At 35.9% G+C, this 18,420-nt stretch overlaps 1 protein-coding gene across 1 annotated transcript in view; it reads left to right on the top strand.

The window, feature by feature from the left end:
* Positions 1-18,420, top strand: part of LOC113075833 (protein unc-13 homolog B-like) — a 78,560-nt gene that overhangs the window by 34,487 nt on the left and 25,653 nt on the right. Inside the window, exons 10-13 of the mRNA XM_026248493.1 lie at positions 605-865; positions 1,307-1,394; positions 18,079-18,122; positions 18,227-18,302. Of these exons, the coding sequence (XP_026104278.1) occupies positions 605-865; positions 1,307-1,394; positions 18,079-18,122; positions 18,227-18,302 (469 nt within the window). The remainder of the gene's footprint in view (positions 1-604; positions 866-1,306; positions 1,395-18,078; positions 18,123-18,226; positions 18,303-18,420) is intronic.

The raw sequence follows: 18,420 nt of genomic DNA, 5'->3' as shown, positions 1-18,420 counted from the left end.
CTTGACAGCACTTACACAAGGGGCTTCCTGTCTGGAAGTAGAACATTTGACAAATCCCAAATTTCCCAAGATTGTATTGATAAGGACAAGGACCTTCCTGAAACAGATTCCAGTGCAGAAAAGCCATCAGAGAGCCTCCAACAGCAAACCTTTGATAAAAGGCTAGTAAAATCAGAATAAATGGCTTTTCTTAGGCCATTTATTATGGTTTGTTGTGAACATTAACCTCCATCTTTCCAAGATAGATTAATTTCTTTATTAATTTAATTTAATATTAATTTATGCATCCCTGTTATTAATCATTTTATTTATTTGTTTTACAGTCTGTCAAGACAATGCATAAACTGAATAAATTATTAACCCTTTAAACTGTTCTTAGATTTTAAATATAAGTGTTGACTGCTACTGATTAATTATATATTTTTTATATATATTTATCTTTTTCTTATCTATTACTCTACTAAATTGAAATGAGCACTGTCCCCAGTATGTTATTCAATTTTCCTTTTCTTGAAAAAAAATTCCACATTGAGCCAGTCAGTCTTAAGATTGTGCAGTTCTCTTATAATTTGATTGATAATTGCATCTTTTTGTTCCTCACCAGCCCGGTGGACAGTTCTCGATTTGGGTCTTCTGGTAACCTTAGCCAAGCCAGTTCCCAGTTCAGCTCTGAGCCAGAAGAGGAAGAACAAAACTATTCAGATGCTCAGATCAGACCTTCTGTGGAAGGTCCACCTCTTCCAGTCTTAGATGACACAGAAAAAGGGGAAAGAGAAATATTATCAAATGTGGAGGAAGAAGTACAGGAAGAGAGCATTCCCACGCCTGTTGTTGATCAAGGGAGGAAGCCAGAGAGGCAACACAGGTAAGTGTGCACATTTTATAGATGTGAATAGAGGATGGGTAAAATAAAGACTATGGGATGCAATCATATTAAACCTAAAAACTAAGCTAGTATATAAATAAATGTAAAAGTACAACACTTGAAAAGTTGTACAGTTTGACCTTGATTGTAACTGTATTGAAATTGTATTATTAATAATCATTGTTTAATTGTATCAGAATCATGTTATAAATGTTGGTTTCATATCTGCATCTAATGTAAATACAATATTTAAATTTGAGGTTTTTTTCCTTTAGTTCATGTCTTTTAGCTTTGAGACCTTGAGTATACTTCTAAGGTGACAAATCGTTTGTAAAGGTATAATATACTTTTCGAGGAAATAAACCAAAAGTATAGTTAAAGTGAATGATTTTAGCCACTTGGTATTTTTTAATTAAAAACATTTAATTGTCTTTTTTTCAGTTTTTATGAGGATGGACCACCTCCTTTCTCTCCTTCCCGCCTGCGCTGGTTGAAGGCCATCAATAAAGTCAGAGTGAAGCTGCATGAGGTAGGAGGGAGAGATCAAACATCTCTCACCTTTTTAAAACTGTTATAAAATACATTATTCTTTTTTTTTTTTCTTTCTTCGTCATTTCACTCGTTTGCTCTCTTGATATTTATCTTCCTAGTTCTTTGCCCTTTTGTTGTTTGGCTGATTGAGATTCACATGACAAATTCAAAGTCACAAGCTGCCACCGGGAATGAAAATAATGACATTTCAGTTATTTACGATTTTGATTCTATTTGAATGGCCTGTATTTACAGGATAACTTTAAGATATATGTATAGTTTTATTTTATTTTTTTTAATATTTGTTTGTCATGTACTGTTTTGTATGTAAAATAAGTTTTTAATTTTTTTCAGCGCTTTGCTATTGAGCGATCTTGTTTGTATTGTGAGTTTGTTTTGTTTTCAGTTTCCCCTCAGTAACCCCATTATAAAAAAATCGGCTATCTGAGACACCTTTAAAAGGTCTTTTAAAAAATCTCCAATGGGTTCCAGTAGTGTGGTTCCAATAAATATGTTCTAAAAAATGCCTCAGTTTTTCAGTTATTTCTTTTTTTATGATTTAACATTGTCCGTGCAGAGGTTGTCATATAGAATTAGCGTTGTGACCTTGAATGGCCTTTAGAGACTAGATGTAAGAATTGTACCTCAGACTCTTCAAAAGCTGGAAAAACTTTGAGTTCGTATTGCAATGCATACAGTCCACCAATCGAAATGATGGTAAAATCAGAAAAGAATGTTACAAGACAGTAACAGGGAAAGTTTGGGGCAGAAAATCTGTCTAGAAATCATCACTATTTTTCTGCTGACAGCTTAAATAGTACCATCAGCACTTAATGTTTGGAGCATATGTACCATTTCATTATTAATGTATTTGAAGTGAAGTGGGTGTTCCTTTAACATGTAATACTGTATGTTTACATTATGTTCATTAAATACTACAGACAAGTGTAAAAAAAGACAAACAAGACAGATAATGATTATATATATCTTTACATATTCCAAAGTCTTGATTATTTATTTGTTTAAAATAGCCATTTTGATCTCAACGAGAAATAATTTGCCATGGCAACTAAGTGACATTGCTGTGGAAACACAACCTTGATTGTTTCATGTGGAGCAGCCCTTGGGCGCCTTTTTTATGCATATTTCATGTAGTTTGATTCGATCCAGACAAACCCATTGATCATACTACATTTCTCTTTTTTGAAAACATTAACTGCTGGTTCAAACTGCTGTCAGATGTCTTGAGAATAAGTCAAACCCAGTTTTAACTAAGCTTAGCCATAGTGTTTTATTCATGTGGATGATTTCATACAGGAATGAGCAAGTAACGATAGTTATAGTTTTTATCTGTAATCGAAACCAGTAATATTATGTGCTAAATACTGTAATGTTTTCTCACACGCTGCGTTAAACCCTCCACCAATGTTGTCTCTCATTGTGCCAGTGGTCAGTTCGAGCCTAGTTTATAAACGTCATCTTGTGTGCCATGTTCTTAAGATTATTTTTGAAACTGGAGGTATTTTATTAGAATAATCTGGAATTTTAAACCCATGTAAACATGATATATTCTTTGTGTATTTACATATTTTTGTATTTATTTGTTTGGTTACAAGCAACACATGATGAGATTAATAAAGAGGTTGGTTAAGACAGCTTTTATTGTTTTGTTTTTTTTTCAATATCACGGCACCCTTGACATGATATATCTGACATTGTGTGAGACTCAAAAAAAAAAAGTAGCAGGCTTTTTTTATTTAAAGCATTTCTGACTCGAACACATTTAAAATGAGTGTTCTTTTTATATATATGACGATATAAGAGGACAGGGGATGGGTAGATTGATGAGAGCTGAAAGCTGATTTGTCCTACAGGATTAAAACTGAATTTGAACAGTGGAATGATAAAGACTTATTTGCACAAAGCATCTGTCCGTTTGTTAACTCTTGTAGTGTAAATTTCACATTTGTTCTTAACACACTTTAGAAATGGCAAGGCATCTTTCTTACATGGTGAATGACTTTGTTCTAGTGGCTTATTCAATATCCACAAGAATGATAATTTGGACATTATTCTGCTTAGTTTTTTTATTCCTGAAATTTAATACATGTTAAAGGCTTTTTTGCAGTTTTTGCTAATGCATTGTTCAGTAAAGCAGGATGATTTTGAGTCATCTGTCCCAGTGATGACATTTTGCTAAGCATCACTGATATTTTAATACAAGTTTAACAGAAGAATGACCTGATTGTTGCACTGCACTGAGGTTCTTTTAAACTTTTTCTTATATGCAGAACATAAAGCATATAGAACACAGGTCTGTTTATGTAGGCCAGTTTTTTCTTTTTTTCTTTGTGAAATTGAGGACAGAATATATTTATTTATATTCCAGACCGAACGGACATTAATATCCTTCAGACTTCAAATCACTTTGCCCATTACAATAGTCATCCTCAGAGCTGTAAAACCCTAGAGAGATGGAAGGGAGAAGATGTGTCAAAGCAAATCAGAGCGATTGGGAGGGGGAGATAGAGGCTGAGCGGAAGAGAGAGAGAGAGCAAGAAAGGCAGAGGGAGAGAGAATGGAGCGAATGAATTGGATAAGGAAGAGTTTCTGACTCTTGAGTAGTGAGTATGCACAGAATACTAACAGGAAGGAATCAAAGGCCTGTAGGATGACATTGGCTGAAAGTCACCAAAGAAATTCACCCCTCCCAGTTGCACCTTAGCTTCCTTTTCCTGCTGATTTCCCTACAGCGTCCACAGAACCTGTGATAACACTGTGACAGTCTTTACTTCTCCAATGTTGTCTCCCTAATCAGAAGATCAAAGAGAAAATGCCTAGAGGGAGTGTAGATGTGAAGCGGTGAATGGTACGCCATCCAGTAACTTGTGTATTCGGTTGATGGAGCATCGATCAGACAGTACAGAACATCGTGAGAGAGTTTTATATATATATATATATATATATATATATATATATATGTGTGTATGTGTGTGTGTGTGTATTATATATATATACACACACATACACACACACACACACACACAATATAAGGGATAAAGGCATAATGTTTATACAATCAGCCAATTTCAGGTAAATAAACAAATTCAGGGTTATAAAAGATCCCTCTGCCTCATGTTGGGCACCTGGTCTCCTGCTATTTTGTGATGATAAACTTAAGAATAAAGTAGTTCTCAATTATGGGTCCAAGGTCCACTAGGGGGCCTCAATAATCTTCCAAAATGGCTTCAAAATAATTTTACAATTCATATTTGTTATGATTGCTAGATGTGCACAAAATATCCAAGTAAAATATTTAAAGAGACTCTAGAGAGAAGAAAATCTGAAACTTTCCATGGACCCAAGTTCTCACTTTTACAGTTTTCCTCATTGCAGTGTGCAGACTTGATTAAACAAAACTGGCAGATTTTTATTGAGTACCCTCAAGAATTGGCAGCAGATCTATTTGTAATGCCAAAATCTGTGTTTTTATTTTTTATTTGTATTTTTTTGTATTAACCTTTTAAGAGATGTTTACTCATGTTTCCATTTTCTGGCAAAAATTAAACGAAAACATGATGCAACTCAACTAGCACTTTAGACACACCGACATGATGATGTCAGAGTGAGAGGAAAAAAAGTAGGAGAGATATGGAGTGTGTGCAAGCCTCCGCAAGGGGGAGGAAAAGAGAGAGAAACAGATGGATGGAGATGTGAGGAGTGAATAAGGCAGAAGTGTGAGGAAAAGAGGGAGAGGGAGAGGGAGAAGGAGGAGGAGAATGGGTGAAAGTGTGTGAACACTCACACACAGCTGAGGGTGGATGTGTTCCTAGCAACAAGCCAGAGAAGTGTAGGAGGAAGAGACTGGAGAATCATAGAGGAGTGGAACACTGACACTAATGTGTGTGAAGGAGCAAGAATAAGAATTACTCGTGTATTTGAATGAATTCTAGTTTGTCAGTAATTGAAATGAGAAGATGGTATTGAGGAGCGTACCAGGACTATAAAAACTTATTTAACTTGGGATATAATAGAGAACACAATCAACTTAATTTTGTATTTTTTTTAAGTGAATGTATTGGATTACTGTGGGAGCTGCTTTTTATGGACTTTTTACTTTGGAATCAGAATGTGGGGCTCTCTTTATAATCCCGCTCTATCGGAAGTCAGAAATTTGCACAAAGTTGTTCGTGTGCATATTTGGTGTAACTGATCTGTACACCTTCAATGTGGTAAGCTAGTTGTTTTTTCTTGAAATATTAAATATTTCTTAGTAATATCTATATCAAATTTAGAGAATATATCTTACTGCAAGATTTTAGAAAAGGTTTTGGTTCAATTTCTGGCAATATTGAAAAATAATTATTGTTTATAAAAAAAGAATAATTTAATTGTATGTATATTTCAATTGTATGCATATTTTATAGTTTAAAAATTTAATTGGTCTCTTTCCTTCATTTATTGAGATGGATATAGTCTTTTCTCCAAGTACTCTATTTAATGTATATAGTTTTTTGCAATATAAACATACATGTATGTTTATGGAATAATATAATTATTTGAATACTTTCCTCTCTTATCTAAGGTGTCATGCATCTATTGATGTGATAAGTTTGAGTGTAACTGTGTTGCTTAGAGGGACTTGCTGTAATTTAGTGCATGATGAGTAATATATTGGAGCTGGCTGACTGTCTCACTTTCATTTTTGTCTTGTTATTTAGTTGCAGTGAAGTCAACAGTTTGCTGTTCCGGCAATATGTTTGCATGTGTGGCAGGTTTAAAGGGGTCATATGATGATATTTTAACGGTCATTATTTGGTGTATTTGGTGTAACAGAACATGATGATGTGCTTTAATGTTCAAGAAACACATTATTTTTCAAATACTGTACATTTTTGTAGTTCCTCTATGCCCCGCCTCTCAATGTCGTCGTTTCCGCTCTGATTGGCCAGCTGACCCAGTGCATTGTGATTGGCCGATCACCACAAGCACATGTCGGAAATGTAATGCCCCTTTCCATAATCGTGAGCTTCAGCTTTCAACATAAATGTAAAGACAGTAAAATAATGTCCTTAGTTTTACCATCAGTTCAAGTTCGAAAGGGGAACCGAGTCGCATGACAGACACAGTAATGATGCTTTTATGTATGTTTATGTTTTTGCAGTACACAAGTCGCTATTAAGAAGTGTGAGACTCCACTGTGGCACACACACGACGCGATACTCTGCACGGCGCAAAACTCCTCATTTGAACAGTCAATAACAAATACTTAAAGGGTTAGTTCACCCAAAAATAGAAATTAGCTTGTGTTTTACTCACCCTCGAGGCATCCTAGGTGTATATGACTTTCTTCGTTCAGACAAATCCGGTCGGAGTTATATTAAAAATTGTCCTGGCTATTCCAAGTTTTATCATTGCAGTCAGTGAGTGTTGCATTTGAACAGTCCACAAATCGTCAAAAAAAAGCGCGCAGTCATAATAAAACGTGCCTCAAATTGCTCCGTGGTGTGAATAAAGGCCTCCATTAGAGAATCCATGCGTTTTTGTAAGAAAAATATCCATATTTCAAACGTAATAAACACTTTTCTCACACTTCAGGTATCTGTCATACATGGAAGCCGTTCTGGCAGATGACATGGTACATCAGCGTTGCATAATTAGTAAGAAATGCGGAGAGAGAACGAAACAATATGCCAGTCAAGAATTAGAAGTACAAACCGAGGACTTGCAAAAAAAAATGTTGGAGGATTTCAGTATAAACCAAGAGAAGACTGGTTTACTTTTGTTAAAATAAGGAAACTCTACTTCCTTTGCTTCTATAATAAACTTTCGAGCCTAGTTTATCTCAGGGGCATGTTTTATAAAACTCCTAATGGAAGTTACGTCTGAAAGAAGAAAGTCATATACATATGATGACTCAAGGGTGGGTAAAACACAGTCTAATTTAAGTTTTTGGATGAACAAACACTTTCAACTATTTAGAAAACATACTTACAGTAGCTGATTCAGAATAAGCGCCAGATTTTCATACCAAAGTCGGAATTGACCCATTTTTTTTAAGAAATAGCATTTGCACAGCCAGCCTCGTAGGATACTTTCCTACATTCACAAAACTCATCCATAAAATGCGTTGCACAAATTTGAACTTCTGGGTTGTGCTGTTCTGTTGTAAATAAATCTTAACCAATGATTCCTCATTGCAACTACTCTCAGAAGGCCAAATTTTGCTTTTGCACAGAAACACACAGTGTCTCCTTCACATGGCTGCATCAACACTACTGCTGTTCCTGAAACCATGTCGTCTATCTTTGCGTGAATGCTTGGGCGGCATTACGTAAATATTTCCACATCGTGACGTAGACATGTGGTGGTGCATTTGAATGAGGCATTTTAGCCCGGTCTGGATCAGCCTTCTCTTTTAGAAAGAATAAATCATTTTGTGGGAGACTTTGAGCTTTGTAACTCTGCAGATCTTATACATGCACAAATAGCTACATAACACACTAATGAAAAGGAAAAAATTGATATCGCATCATAAAAAACCCTTTAATATTTACTTGCAGAAAAGTAGCCATGTTAAATTCAGAGGTCATGTTTTATGTATTGATCAACAAGCTCTTCAATCTTGACCTTGTATGCAGCTTCCTGAATGAGCTTTTTTGTGAATACACTAAGTAGCTATGACATTGGAAGGCCGAATACACAAAAAATGGATAATGGTGCCTGTGGCTGAATTTGTAAGTGAGTTCAGCATGACCTGTGTGGCAGGCAGCCAGAATAAGACCTTGTAAACATTGTTAACAACACTGCTGCTTAACATCACGGAGATTGATTTTGCCAGAAAGGAGAGATAATATTTTACTGTCACTTTTAAATACACACACATGAACACAAATTATCCCCATAATTCCAGACTGCTAGCATTCCTGACTCTAAATCTCATTTGGAATTGTCTTTTGATAAAGAGCAGGCAAAAGCACGCACATCGAGCTCAACTTGGTGCTCTACTAAGAAACAAGTTGAACATTTTTTAAAATGTAAATTCAGCAACACCAAAGCTTTAAAAATATCAAAAATGTATTTTAAAAACTGTCGCATTGCGTGTGACACACACGATGCAACACTTTTCTTATATATATATATATACATTTTTTATATTTTTGGAGCTTTGACATTTAAAAAATATTCCCCTTAGAGTTGTCTTTTGATGGCATGATCATGAAACTGTTTGACATGTAATGCATCCAATCACAAAATGTATTTTTTTCCTTCTGGAAATTTCATAAAGCAATCTGATCAGATCAGAGCTTTCAGTTTTGTGCGCCATTGTTGTGCGTTAAGTGTCAGACAGTCTGTAAACAGTATTTGAACAACACTTGGTGTGCCATCTAAGGCATCTAATTTCCTAAGATCAATATCCCCTACTCAACTACTTCCTGTCCACACTTTAGTTTGAAAAAACAGCATCTCTGTATTCAATATTCTTCTCCTCCATCCAACATGTTGTTGGATGTTATTTAAAAAGTAATTTTCTCTTTGATATTCTTTGCTTTAAATGCTTGAAGGAACATTGGACAGTAATATGATAAATTGATCTGATAACATATAGCTGATCTGCTTAGAACATTGTTTAGATTGTAAGCCATTACTTTTGCTTTGTTTCAATGTCTGGTCATTCCACCTGACTGTCTGGATCAAATGATTGTGGAAAAATTTCAGTTTTAAACATTCAACAGGGAACTTAAAAAAAAAAAATCTGACACAGATTTGAATCTTCTATGTGTGTGCTATAGACAGCATGTCTTTATAAGTAGCAAGGTCACAATGTCTGGTAGTGACAGCAAAGACACGTGTTTGGACAGAATCTAACGCTCAGTGAAAGGGAATATTAATTAAAAGCCCTGGCTTTCATCACATTGTGCTCTATAACTACAAACAATTACTCTGCTTGTAATACAGTACTGTACACGAAAGATATGAGAAGTGGTGTGCAAAGTTGTGAGCTCTGAAGTAGTCATTGGCAATTAAATTTCCAATTAATCTTGCAGTCACAAAGAAGCTGTTTTATAAAACGATCTTTAACCCTCTATTGCATGATTTCCGTAACAAGAATTTTCTTTAGTTTGGCAATAAAATGGTTAATATGTGTTGATGACCATCATCAGTTGTATTTATTTATTCATGGTGCACCATGCACGTTTTGGCTTTTTGGTATGTAATGAAATTTGCTAAATGTTTGTTGCTTAGTTGAAGATACATTGTTATTTTTTATTTTGGTAATAAGTTCTTATGCAAGAAAAGGGGAACAAGTATTAAAATTTAAACACTGGAATTGAATTTTTTCCCCTTATAATATCTGCAATAGAAATTTAAGAATAGTAATGTGTTCCATCTTCCGGACAACTGTAGGGTTGGGTGAAATGACATTGAAATGATTTTAGCTGCCCCCAGTGAAATTTTCCTCAAGCACTTTGTGTCACAGACGTCTCACTCATTTTCTTTTTTAGCTTAATGTGTCAATGCCTCACTGAGGTAAATGTACTCCACACTTAAATGTTAGTGTTGCTTGTTTACCCTTTGCTTTCTCCTCCCGGCATCCCCTACGCTTCTGTTTGTTCTGTTTCTTTGTCTTACACATTTTTAGCTAGACAGAAAATTCATGTATTGAAGATTCGGGCAAAGCACATACATGCAGAATGGTCTCATTTGGCTATAGAAAACTCACATCTTGTTGTTGCTGGTTAGAAAAGTGTGAGTGTACGATCTAGACAGAAGGACTAAAGATATGCATCACATATGAGTGATATAACCCTTCTGCCTCAACTCACACTCTTACAGTAACACCACTCTCACACACTCTCAGCCTTACCGGCCAGTCTAACACCACCTCGGAGAGACATACTGGACTGTGTACTTATTTGTGAGACATTGCAAAATTATGCAGTTTGTGTCTTATCAAAATAATATGCAGCATGCAGAGTCAGAACAGGGGTGTCAAAACATAAACAAAATAAGTGAATCTCTCTTGAGTTATACCCGCTAACCTCCATGACTCATTTTACAGTTCCTAAGGTAAAGAGAAACACAGAGGGGGAAAAAAGAACAGGATAGTTTTATGCAGGTAATTCCCATCTTTATATAGAGATATCTATCTATATACTGAGAAGCTGACTACAGGTATAGCACATGGTTTCCATAGTTACTGTTCCAGTATCCCATGATTTTGCACTAACGTGACATTTTCAATGCTTAATTAACTCTCCACAAGGAGTCGATGAGCCTCTTCAGCTCTTCTAAAAATCCAGTTATTTTTATATACTGAAATCCAAAATTGAATCAAATGTTCCGGAGTCTGTATTCTGCAGATTTTATATTTCATCCCTGTATGCACCACAAAATTGTATCTTGCTGTATTTCATATTTTAGTATACATAAAGAATGAGACTGACATAGCAAATAGTATGATGCACCATGAAGTGAATACTGTAGTTATTTGTGGTTTTAATCAACAGTGTTGTAACCAAACATTCTTTTTAGAGATTTATGCATTCAGTAGCACACACATCTACTGTATATGCAGTGTGAGATTTGTGAAGAAACGGGGTGGGGGATGCTTTAGAAAACTTTCTTTTTCTCCAAAGGCAAAGATTGACTTGACTCCAGGATGAGGCTGTAGCTTAAGTAACCTAATAAACTCCAGCTTTTCAGCAATGACTAATTTGAATACTTCTGATTGGCCATTGCATCGAATCAAAGACTATAGAATACCCAAGACGTGTCACTTGAATAGTTTTGAATGAAGAAAAATGCTATGCTCAATATCGAACTAAGCCTGCCATCTAAGTAAAAGAGACAAATGGCTAATCATAAAAGTGTGCTCGTCAATGCTGCTGTCGTTAGAAGTCCCGGTTGCTATAGAAACAGTTAACGTTTTGAGACTTAAGTTTAGGACTGCACATGCGCACTGACTGGTCTAGCCTGAAAAATAAGCCTTTTTTAAATTCTGTTTGAGCAAATGAAACAAAAATTATGAGATGGTTGTTGTCAGATTGTGTTGGTGTTTTCAAATATAAAATGTAATCTTGAGCTTGGCGAACAGTTTTGGAGAATTTGATGCTTCTATATTCAAAAGAAAAAGGCTGCACTGTCATGTCCGAGATTCATTTTAAAGATGGCCACTATGTGACATGACTTGCCTTAAAGGGCCTTTGATCTGATAAGCTCAACAGGAACGTGTGTGATGTGCGACACTGTAAAAACACAAAAAGAAATGTGATGCGACATCTAAATGCATGATGTAGATCTAAATTTAATGTCCCAATAAACACTTTTCATAAAATGTTCACTTTATTCGCAACAGCCTAAATTGATTTAGTTTAATTGTGCAGGGGCATTTTTGTCTAATTTGATAGCATTTTTGCTCCAAGTCACTGTAAATTTGTAAATAAATAGATTAGATATCTATATTGACAGTAACCGCACCCTGTCTATATGTACTAGTAGAAATTGCATAACGTATGTGATCCTGGAGCACAAAACTAGTTTTAAGTCTCTGGGGAATATTTTTAGCAATAGCCAAAAAAACATTGTATGGGTCAAAATTAGTATTTTTATTTATGCCAAAAATCATTAGGATATTAAGTAAAGATCATGTTCCATTTAAGATATTTTCTACATTTCCAACCGTAAATATATAAAAACCTAATTTTTGATTCCTCAGACTCCAGAGATATATGTAAAGACAAAATTGTTCTGTTTGCTGTGGAGTCAAGAAATCTGTAAATATGATTAAAAGAGATTAGTTTTGGAACTGAGTTGATGGACCGATGAGACAAAGATGAACCATTATCTAAGTGATTAACATAAGTGTGGAGAAAAAAGGGAACTGCAAATGATCCTAAGCATACAACCTCATCTGTAAAGCTTGGTGGAGTTGGGTTCATGGCATGGGCATGCATGGCTGTCTCTAGAACAGGACCTCTTCATTTTAATGATGACTTAATGTATGATGGCAGTAGCAGAATGAATTTGGAAGGGTACAAAATCATCTTTTGAACATTAATTTCACCAGCTGAAGAGGAGAATAAAGACAGAAACTCCCCAAAACAAGCAACAGTTGGAATTGGCTGCATTACAGGCTGGAGAAAAGCATTTCACAGAATAAGACCAAAAGTCTGGTGATGTCTATGGGTTGCAGTCTCGCTGCTTTGATTGCATGCAAGGGATCTGCAACTTAATATTAGATTTTGATCTTTTACATCTGCCTTAAATTTAACTGTTCTAATAATGATGCTCACATCAAATAGTGGGATGAACTCTAAAAGTGCTGTACTTTTTATTTGGTAAAACATGTATATGTTGAAAGACCTAATAATAAAATGTGACATTCTGTAGTTTTGTCGGATATTCATCTTTTAATAATTTTTGCAAATGTCTCCATAGCAGAGAAAGCAATTTTGTTTTTACTGTTCCAATACTTATGGAGGGCACTGTGTGTGTGTGTGTGTGTATATATATATATATATATATATATATATATATATATATATATATATATATATATATATATATATATATATATATATATATATATATATATATATATATATATATATATATACAGCGTCTCAGCAAAATATCATCATGTTCTATCAAACCATACATCAAAGGAAAACTTATTTATTCAGCTTTAAGATGATGTATAAATCTCAATTTCGAGAAATTGACCCTTATACATGGTCCAGGTTCACATATACTGTCAGTGCTGTATTATTTTAGTGTTGCACTTTGTTACCATGGATTTTAATGAATGTTCTTAAAAGGTGTTTAGTTTATCTTTTGTGCCTCTTATCTGTTGCATATAAGCATATAAGCAAAGCCAAAAGGAATGTTGCATTTTAAGTCTTTGTATATTATTACTAGAATGCTGGTATTATGTTACTTACTGGTATTATTATTTCCTTTCACTTTTATTTATTTGTTTAGATATTTATTTGGTTCACTGATTTGCTTCAGAAGATGCAAATTATTTAGGTGAATGTTTCTGTGGTAGATTTTTGTTTTTCAAGATATGAAGAACAAATGGGTATTTTTCAGGTATGTTTCAGAGGGGAAAATGCTAGTCAGCTCGACCAGTGTCACTTTCCACATAATTCAAACTCATTTTACCAATGTCAGGGATGTTGTTTAATGTGAAAAATAATAATTGGTCACTTTAAGTGTGGGCTACCATTGATCAAACTGTGCTTTGGGATGGTCAGAATAGAGATGCATATGATAAATTCTCGTGTTGATGATTACTTTGTGTTGCAAATACATGACAAAACTTTGATAAGGGAGGAATTTAACTAAATTAAACTGATGGTATAATACCAAATTTTTTCTTAACCAAATTGGTAAATTTGAACAAGTGTGATGCTTTAAAATGTACTTTGCCCCCTATAGTCACATGTTTAGCCCTGTTTAAATCGACTGATAATCTGTCACTTATATCATCAGATGCAGTATTTCAAGCCTAAATAAATGTGATTGAGCTCTACAGCTCAGAAGAAGGGAGGAAAAGCAATGTTCTCCCGCAACCGCTGCAATGGTCAGGATGGAACGGGTGTCCCTCAGTATCCCCGACCCAAAAAGAAACCTGCAGTGCCAAAGAGAAGACAGCCTAATCCCAAAGTTGCTCTGGTGTTGCGTGGGAAAATTCATCGTTTTTTGCAGGGATCTGCAGATCATACTGTCCAGCCTTCTGATCTTTACTATGCTGGAATTGAAGAAGAGGATGAAGAGGGGGAAGAGGATGTTGAAAAATTGCAGAATTACTACAGGAGAGGATTAGATTCCGTAGAGGTCTGCTGCTCACCTCAGGTGCCAAATGGACATGGGCTAGGAACAGTTTCTGGGGCACCTTGTGTTGGGGAAGTGGAACTAAATCGAGAAGGAGGCATCAGGATTCCTTGCACTTTGCAGCAGAACAGTAATTCGAAAGTAGTTCAAAACCAAATGACCCAAGGTCTAAATGGGACTGGGTTTTCATCTGAAAGAGGACTTGATTGTGAGCCTAAAAGACAGACAGATACTCTGCTGTGCAGGCTGAATATGACGATGCTGGATGAAGTCATGGAGGAGAATAATCAGGACTGTCAAGAGGAAGAATCGAGTGATGTCGTTGAGCACATACTGAAGGAATTGCGAGGGATCAACAAAATTCAAGAGGAGATTTCAGACTTGAGGGAGTACCTGTCATCTGTTTGTGGTTCTGTCGAGGAGGTCTCTAGTTGTGTGGATGCCGTCTTAATGGAGATTGAATGCATGCGGTCTAGAAACAAATCTGGTGTAGAGACTTGGCCAGGAGCAATGGGTGGCACTGAGAGTCACTCCCACCAATCACACAAATCAAATAACACTGTTAGTATAGGTTGCTACAAGCCTTACGCTGTTGAATCCTCAAGTAGCTGTGGTGATATACTCTCAGAATATCAAGTTAATGGGAAGCACACAGAGGGACCAAGGCAGTCTACTTTCACTAGTGTTGAGACTTCAAACCACAATGAACACCATCCTTTTACACAGGAAGCATCTAATCAAAGGTCTGATGGCTCTCAAGGTGCAGGGAGAAGGAAACTAAGCTTTGGTTATCTTGAGCGCCAGGATGGACAGGACTGTCCAAGCATCAGTTCCCTATCTTCGGGTCAGAGTTCCAAGTCTGAATCTGATCCCGAAAGACCCACCTCTGGACATGACAAAGCAGGAAGTAAAAGTAAGACCTGGAACCCAGTGGCATTTAAACACAGTGGGAGTGGAGAGAGAGGTTGGAGCGAAGATGATTCTTGCTCCAGACAAGCCAGTTTTGAAGAGGCAATGAGCAGCTGGGACCCATCAAGAGCCGCAAGTTCTCGTATGATGGGCACCTCAGATCAAATATCCATAGTATCTAGTAAACACTACAACTCTCCAGTTAGTACAAGCAATAGAGAGGATTGGAAGCTGTATGATGCAGAAATGCTTCCTGAAGAACCTGTTTTGGGCTGCCACAATTGCAGTGCAGATGGTAAATGTCCTCAGAGTTCTGTTTATCAGAATGACATTTATCACATGTCATCGTCTTGTGAAAATTGCGTAGTTCCATTTGAAAGTCAGTCAATAGAAAGTGTAGTTATTGAGCCATCCGGGAATCTTCTATGTGAAGGTACATCATTCTGTAATCAAAATGTCCCTGATTGGAAGCCAGACTTGGTTGATGACAGCAATATGGCATTTAATGTAAAAAAGTTTGGTAGAGCAGTTCTTGACTTTAAAACTGCCTTGCGGGGAGCCCTGAAGAAGATGGATGGAACTAGTGATACTTTGCTTGGTGAAAGGGTTGAAGTCCATACAATGATTTCCCTGTGTGAGGAACAACAAGAAATGGGAAATCTTTTAAATTCTGAGATACCAAATTTAGAGATGCCTCACATGGAGACTACACAAAAAGAAATAAATGATTCTCAGTGGCCTCAAGTCATCAGTACAGAGAAAGGTTTCATACATATACCCCAAAGCATCTCCACCAAAGCAAATCCTGAATCACCTCCTCACCAGCACAATATTGAAGATTCAGAACATCCAAAATCTCCAGGGTTGGATTCGTCCACAAGTAATGCATCAGATGCTACACCTGGAAATCCAACCAATGCTCATTTACCACAGTGTTTCTCTTCAGACATTATTCCAGACTCTTTTTCCCCCGAGGAACTTGCAGTTGAAGAGGAGCGGAGAACACTAGTAGGGGGAATGCAGTCTCCTACTAAGTCCTCTACAGAAGGAGGTAGTGAAGCAGAGCTTAGTCAGCGGGAAGCACGTCGTCTGAAGTGCCTCAGGAGCTTCCAGCAGATTCTAAGGGAGAAGAGAGAGTCCAAAAGACAACTCAGTATAGTGACCATGTCATCATTTTCTGAAGATGATTTGAACCCAGGTATATTGAGTTTTGAGGCTCTAAACTTTCTTAATCATTGTTCTACTTCATTGTCACGCATTCAAAGTTATTGTCTTAAATTTTACATTTGCAATGTTAGTGAATCTATTATGTCAGAAATGGAAAGTAAATCATTCCGATATGTTCCATGGTTATGCACATCAAACGTGTCTTATAAATAACATTTAAACAGTACATTTTCTTTTTTTTTATCTGTAAAATATCAGATCTCATCAGAAACTGCTGACTCTCATAACTAGAGGGTGTTTGGTCCTTTCCTGCAGATTTATTAGCTAGCGCCCTGCTGGGTGTTAAACTAGTCTTGTTCCCCTGGCTCAAACAAACTTATTATACTCATTGCATTGAAACGAAAACAAATCCTATGTGAAAGTAGAGTGCAGGGAAAATTTAGGAGCTATTATAAATGAATAATACAACTCAGTGAAACTTTCAGGAACGTTCTAGATCAACTGACAAATGGTCACAGTTATGCAGTTCATATTCTTGGTCCATATACACAAGGTTATTAAACTCCCTGTCTTCAATGCATTTGTAAATGTTCTTGGACAACAAGTTTAATTGCTTTATAATGTTATGTCTAGATAAAGAGTGCTGTCTGGTTCTGCTTAAAAATGGTGTGATAGCTTGATGTGCTGTGCTTTTTGTTGTTATTTTCAGATGGAAGCCAGGATGAAGACCAGGTTATATCTTTTTCACATCATTCACATCAAGTGCCTTGATGTTTTATGTTTTCAATGCTAGAAATAAATAATGCTGTTTGAAGGTCTGTAATGTGAATGGTGCTAACAGGCTCCCTTGATTTGGGTTTCCTGCATTCTGTTGGGTAACTTGTGTCTATGGTTTATTTCATTTTTTAAATCATGCTTTGTTCTCGTGGCTTGTAGACTATGCTGCATTGTAAACATTACACACATTTTCAGTCTGTGTTATTGATTGTGGCTCATTAAAGTATCCCTCCCAGTTATACTGTATAAAATAGAAACTGTGATGGCAGATTCATTTTAAGGCCTGTTGCTGGAGTTGCTGAGTCAGAGGTTTTATAGCAGTGATTTTTCTCTCAACCTTTTTGTTTGAGGGGTTTGGCATTACAGATGATTTTGCATAAGAATTTTTGTTGTTGTTGTTGCAATTACATGAACAATTCATCTCTTTTTGTCAAATGATTAGTTAAGAGACCAAATTGTGTGTTTGCACTTTTTAAAAAACACAGCACATAGATGGTATTAATTCATTTTCAATATTTTTTCTTAATTAGTAGTAGTCCTTTATATTATATATGAAATAAAACAATTATGAATATAAAATTATCAAAATTTAGGTTATTTTTTTACTTTATTATTCTATTTTTTATAATTGCTTCTTTGATAGATACATCTTTACCTTTCTGTATTCATTTTCTCTTGTTAGATTTAGCATGATATTGTTCATCTTGAGAGTCAATTAAATTGTGATTTTCTGACAGGAAGTCAGAAATTTTAGAGTTTTAAGAACTTGTTTCCCGAGCCCCCGAGAATTGTTCTCATTACTGGAACATTCTGCTCATCTGTTCATTAATATAGTGGTGAAATTCAATCAACCAAACGGCAGGGCTTTCTCTATTCCTCTTTCTCCCTATTTCCCACATTTTTATTAAGTTCTGTTTTTGTTGTCTACGTGAAGCTCCCACATTTTGTATTTGTTTTAACGTATGACAATATGATCAACCTTTCAACAGAATATCAATGGAGACCATAACAAACATCCATGGGCCAAACCTGGGTATGATCTCTTGCTCATTTTCAGTTTGAACCGTGTTGTTGTTTAGCTGTTCTTTATCAAACATTTGTTTTCCTTTACTGGAATATCCATATTATTATCTTCAGGGAAGGAGGAATATTTGGCATTGATAGCATGCCTGACCTTAGGAAAAAGAAGCCTATCCCCTTGGTTAGTGAAGTGGTGAGTGATTTTTATTTATTTATGCACTTTTACACACCTCCACCCATATCAAAATGCAACATTCTGTCAGATTTCTCATGTAATCTAACCTAAAGCTTAGCTTAAATCTGATCTGTTC

This window comes from Carassius auratus, unplaced genomic scaffold (assembly GCF_003368295.1).
Source record: "Carassius auratus strain Wakin unplaced genomic scaffold, ASM336829v1 scaf_tig00017721, whole genome shotgun sequence".
Lineage (NCBI taxonomy): Eukaryota > Metazoa > Chordata > Actinopteri > Cypriniformes > Cyprinidae > Carassius > Carassius auratus.
The sequence above is the reverse complement of the archived record's forward strand: the minus strand, read 5'-3'. Positions and strand labels throughout refer to the sequence as shown.